This window comes from Haliotis cracherodii, unplaced genomic scaffold (genome assembly GCF_022045235.1).
Source record: "Haliotis cracherodii isolate W230 unplaced genomic scaffold, xgHalCrac1.p SCAF_1, whole genome shotgun sequence".
NCBI classification, from domain to species: domain Eukaryota; kingdom Metazoa; phylum Mollusca; class Gastropoda; order Lepetellida; family Haliotidae; genus Haliotis; species Haliotis cracherodii.
The window spans coordinates 82,253,587-82,259,586 of record NW_027266264.1 but is presented as its reverse complement, the minus strand read 5'-3'; the positions used below and the strand labels follow the sequence as shown (position 1 = coordinate 82,259,586).

The following is a 6,000-nucleotide window of genomic DNA, read 5'->3' as shown; positions in this document are numbered from 1 at the left end:
CATTATGTCAATCACGGTATGGTCTGGTCTAGGCTCGATTATATACTAACCGCCGTGATATATAGCTGCAATATCGCTGAGTGTAGCGTTAAACAAGATATGTTGTACATATTTGGTAACTTCTTTTGAGTTGTGTTTTTTTTTTTATGGACTTGGAACGTCTTTGTTTCGCGTAAGTGTGAAGAATATCTCCGCTAGTAGGTCACTGTATTCCAATGTCACCGGTAAAGTAAATCATCCAAAATGTGCAACACAGTAAAATTGGCATCCCGTAAACTTCAAAATATGAGTTTAAAAGAAATGAATTTCACATTGTTGTGGTTGCAAGCTCTGGTGTTTACACAATTTTAACTTGCATGGTTCAAAGCGTTCATACTCAAGTTCACCACCACAATGTGAAATTCATTTCATAATTATATGGAACCACAAATAAACATGACCCCCCCCAAAACAGTAGTCCATAAGTGGGTGTGGCCTATTTTTTCCCCCCTGGTTTTATGCAAAAGGAATTACTTAGTTATCCAATCAAATGCCTCGGAATCACCAGCAATTTATGTTTTATACTGAGTTAGGGATATATAAAAAAGGTAGGGATAATGAATATTTTGTATGAAAAGATGTCTTCTCTACAAACACAAGATCCCCAAAATATTCATGGTCCATGATGATTCATGAACTTTTTTTGCTTAGTATAAAATGCTTTGTGCACCTTCCTCCCAGTTAACCAGGTATGGCACTGAGATGTTGGAATCAAAAAGGTCAAATGAAATGTCATGTATATTTATATTCTAGAAGAAATGGCATAAGAGATGGCATGTCATTTCTCACGAAGTATCCTCAATAATGAAAACAAACACTCTTTGAAAATTCCATTTGACTGTATTGCTTAATGAAATAACATTGGACAAGGAAATATAAAACAAATTTCTAAAATCTGCTAATAGCAAATGTTCTTAAAATTAGTAGACATTAGACATAAGTTCAAGTGTTGGTCCTTCCATCTTTGCGTCCCGAACTCTGGTCTGTTGTATACACAATGACAAGTTAGCTATAAAATATAAGCACAAATCAAGTTTACATAACCGATAAATTACAAAAGAGCCAATAAACTTTCCAATGCTTAAACAGCCTACACTTTCCTAAAATAACATATAGGCTTAATATAAATGTAGTGACTACACAGAAAATGCATGAAATACAGAGATCTAGGTTGCTCTGGTGCTGCCAGCCAGCCAGCAATGAACTAGCGCCATACAACCAGCTGAGATTCCAGGACTGTGGAGACCGATACAGATCCTGTGTGGCCTATATACACACAAAGGCAGTCGTGGTGTCGGGGTGCACAATCAGCTGCAGTAGGGACAAGGCTTTCTATGCACTTTCAGTACACTTCGCTGGTCAAGCCAGCAACTGACTCCTGGAAAACAGACCCACTAGTCTAGTAGCACCATGTGTCGTATATACAACTGCTTCAAACTCAAAAAACAAAAACAATTGGTTCTCAGGCATTGAATTTTGAGAATTAATGTTTGCAGCCCAGTGGCTGTTTTAGTATGAAAAGCATGTTCCTCACAAGTAAGGATTCATTTTTGAGGGATCTAAACAAAGAAGACATGACAAAATGTTTCTTACAGGATGACTAAGAACCAATTTTTCATTTTTTTAAAGCTCCATAAATAATTAAATTAGTGTGACATACCGTTAACAATTTTATAGTTGTTTTGAAAGTTTTCAACGGTCAGAATGTTTCTGTATTATGCCAATCACCCACTAGATCCTCCGTAACAGTGGCAAGAAAGGGGAACCACACATCAAAACATAGCATTACCTACTGCAAGGCAAAGATCCTTCATTCAAGAAAATAACAAAGAGCTTGACTTCAAACAGAGTTAACAAAACAAACAGTAACATTATGCCCTTCTAGGAACAAGTCAAGCTTATAAAGCTGCATTGGAAATTGTCATAATTAAATTTTTCGCTTGGTCCCATTCCAAATCACAATACAATCTAAATTGGTTATCAAAATATACATCCAAAATATATCAATTTGGAAAAAATGGTGTAAAATCTTGGTCCCATTTGTTCTAAAATACTTAAAGCACTAGAATAGGAGATTCAACACAGACATGTAAAACATCGCAATAGGACGTAAAATCAGATCCAGAGATAGTCCTGCTCTTGGATCACACGTTGTATCCATATACATCAACAGTGTAGATTTCAGTTCCATAATGCACATTAACAAGATAGCGATATATATTCAGCTCAGCAAATAGCAAGACAATTTCAACTCTAGACCAACCTCATTGGTCTTCATAGTGGTGTAGTGTTTGAGTGTGAATTCGTGTTGCCAAAAGCAGTGTATAGAGATAGGACAGAAGGTTGAGAATGGAGAATTAGTGACAGACACTCCCATGGTTGACCTGCTTATGTACAGCATGTCACTTTAGCAGTCAGGGGAGATAACTCTTAACAGATCGTTGACAGTTGAAAGGAAGTATTGCACTAGATACATGATATACAAAATGGGGACACTTGTCATATAAACAAGTTAATAATAAAAGCAGTGTTTTGAAACTACCATTATCGATTTCATAATTTAGAAGGCCATAAAAGTGTAGGAATATATATGGATACATATATGTTATAGCAGTACAATTGGGAAATAATAGGTATCTACATTTTGTGCAATATATCAACAGATCTAACAAATGTATGATAACAAACCATCAGTGTAATGGATCTGGCAAGTCAGAAGAGAAAATAGGACAAGATATACAATATGTGGCTCGCTACGTGGCATAATATTATACAGAAACATCAGTAACGCCACCTCTTAAACTGATCCAGCCACTCCTTATAAATTTGCCTGATGAAGACACAATCATTTTTCCTCGACACTGGTGACACAGCTCCTGTTTCTTGGTATGAAAGACATTGTTTTTTTTACACTTAGTTCTGCTTGAGGAAACTGGCTTGTTTACCTTCCAAATACTCCACTATCACAAATCAACATTTCTATAATCGTGTGTAGCGTCGAATGGTTTCCTCCAGGTTGGAACTCCAAGAGATGATCACAATGAAATAAGGTTTGTTTATGTTGAATGAGTTTTTACATGTAACTTGTTTGTGCAACTATTTCCCCAACTGTTTGCCGTAGAACTTCCTGTTGATGAGGAAGATGAGGAGGTTGACGTTGATCTTGGCCTTGCTGAACATCACCATGACGGCAACGCCCTCGTACTGCAGCTGCAGCAAGTCCTGAAAGAACAGCAAGTCATAATTACTCACATCGTTCACATCGGTCAGCGTCCTGCTAGGATTGGGAATATACATATCACAGGGCTCCAGCACTCTGAGTTGTTTTGTTTGATGTCCGATGCCCCACTCATCAACCGTCTAACTGTATGACAGCAGCCTGTAAAAGGACTGAGTCTGAACCAGACAATTCAGTGATTGATATAAGCAATGATCAACCAAATCATCGAGCCTGACCACCCGATCTATCAAGTCACCTCTTACGACCAGCATAGGTTGCTGTGCACCAATTCTAACCCAGGAAACCTGGACTGAGGATAGGGCAGTCACAAAATGTGTGACAATGTCATCTCACACCTGGTGCTAGGTCACAGCTCAAGCTGTCAACTGTGAATGTGTGACTGTCATCTCACACCTGGTGCTAGGTCACAGCTCAAGCTATCAACCGTGAATGTGTGACTGTCATCTCACACCTGGTGCTAGGTCACAGCTCAAGCTATCAACCGTGAATGTGTGACTGTCATCTCACACCTGGTGCTAGGTCACAGCTCAAGCTATCAACCGTGAATGTGTGACTGTCATCTCACACCTGGTGCTAGGTCACAGCTCAAGCTGTCAACCGTGAATGTGTGACTGTCATCTCACACCTGGTGCTAGGTCACAGCTCAAGCTGTCAACCGTGAATGTGTGACTGTCATCTCACACCTGGTGCTAGGTCACAGCTCAAGCTGTCAACCGTGAATGTGTGACTGTCATCTCACACCTGGTGCTAGGTCACAGCTCAAGCTGTCAACCGTGAATGTGTGACTGTCATCTCACACCTGGTGTTAGGTCACAGCTCAAGCTATCAACCGTGAATGTGTGACTGTCATCTGAGACCTGGTGCTAGGTCACAGCTCAAGCTGTCAACCGTGAATGTGTGACACAGAATCCCGTTCTAAACCACGGATGTGACTGGTCCATCATTGACTGTGAACAGGTGCTTGGAAGGGATTGAACACAATCATTGTTAATTGTTTGTTTGTTTGTTGTTTAAGGCGGTCTGTAAATAATCAAGTCCAAACCAGACAATCCAGTGATAAGTATCATGAGCATTAATCTACACAATTGAGATACGATGATATGCATCAATCAAGTCGGCAAGACCACCCGATCCTGTACTAATTATCAAGTCTACTGTACATTATATTTTTACTCCCTATGAGAGTCCTCTGCTGATGTCTACAAATTCTCACCTGGAAGACAAGTTCCACTTTATCCATTGGGACGCCCATGAATTTGGCGTTCACCTCAAACACACCTGGGTTGTCTGTCGAGCCGATTTCAAACAGCACATTCTTGAATCTGCATAGAAACATCAGCACATGAGTATAACTAGACAACCTGTATGCTTCTTACCACAACAACACTGGTCAACACCGGTCAACACCGGCCAACACCGGCCAACACCGGTCAACACTTTCAGAGCTTTTCCAAAACACATTTCCCATCAGCGAAGTCTGAATATAAATTCCAGGACTTTACAAATCTGACTTCAAACATCAACACGTATTGACATCTGTATGAACAGTCTACACAAAGCTCATTTTATTTAAGGCATAAATTATTTACAAGTTTAGTTCATAGTCAATTGGCAACTTAAAATTAATAGTTTTTTTTTGTTTCATTCCCAAAAGAATTTTTTTAATAAGTGTCGTAAAAGATAGAAAGAATTGGCCATTTCCTCGACAGAAGTAATCCTACCATCAACTGCTAGAATTTCAATGACGGATGTTATTTGACATTATTTGCCTTTTACTGGAGAGAGATAATTTTAAACCAAATTGTCAGCCAAGAGCCTCTATATCCTTGTGAGGCTGTATCTGCTGTCCATCAGCCAGACACTGCTGGTTGGCATACTCACTGATTCTGTGGGAGTCCCTGTATCTCCAGGATGACACCCTTCTCGTAGAGCCTCGCCGCGCTGTACATCACCGACCCATGGACCTTCTGGTTGTCAGCCTGCTTCCGGAACAATCCTGGCTTCTTATGCTTCCTGAAACACATTTGTCGTCATGTTTCATCATAGATCGTTGATCACCACATATAACACACACCTGGTTTAAGAAAAAACAAAATTTGGGCATAAACCATTCAAATACAAGTCTGGCCTTCATCCTTTGGGCAACCTGGTTTATTCTCTTTAATGCAGTGACATGACATGTAGGGTAGAAGACATGGACCATCACTTACTTGGCTTTCTGTTGTAAGTTAGCAAGACATGTCTTCACATACTGGTTGTAGTAGTCAATCTGAGACTCGTAGAATGATCGTTTGTTTGCTAAACTCTTGCACGTTGTCCTGAGTCGCATCAGCTCCTGCTTCCTGTTGTTGCGATACCGCCTCTGGTTACGAATATCCTGAAAACATGCATTGTGTGGCACTTGATACTTGTTGTGAAGTAGGAGGAGGAGGAGTAGGTGGTGACAATGTGAGACCTGACTGATTGTGTGGCACCATGCACTGATTGTGTGGCACCATGCACTGATTGTGAGAGACTGGACCGATTGTGTGGCACCATGAACTGATTGTGTGGCACCATGCACTGACTGAGAGACTGCACTGATTGTGTGGCACCATGTACTGATTGTGTGGCACCATGTACTGATTGTGTGGCACCATGTACTGATTGTGTGGCACCATGCACTGATTGTGTGGCACCATGCACTGACTGTCAGAGACTGCACTGATTGTGTGGCACCA

At 40.4% G+C, this 6,000-nt stretch overlaps 1 protein-coding gene across 2 annotated transcripts in view; it reads right to left on the bottom strand.

Annotated features, from left to right (window-relative positions):
- Positions 1–868: 868 nt before the first annotated feature.
- LOC139447007 (ras GTPase-activating-like protein IQGAP1) overlaps positions 869–6,000 on the bottom strand; it is a 120,415-nt gene continuing 115,283 nt past the window's right edge. For both annotated transcript variants that reach the window (XM_071228211.1, XM_071228284.1), the window contains 4 exons: positions 5,491–5,657; positions 5,162–5,293; positions 4,494–4,602; positions 869–3,261 (listed from right to left, as the gene is read on the bottom strand). In XM_071228211.1, coding sequence (XP_071084312.1) covers positions 3,136–3,261; positions 4,494–4,602; positions 5,162–5,293; positions 5,491–5,657 — 534 coding nt within the window. In that variant the 3' untranslated portion in view covers positions 869–3,135. The remainder of the gene's footprint in view (positions 3,262–4,493; positions 4,603–5,161; positions 5,294–5,490; positions 5,658–6,000) is intronic.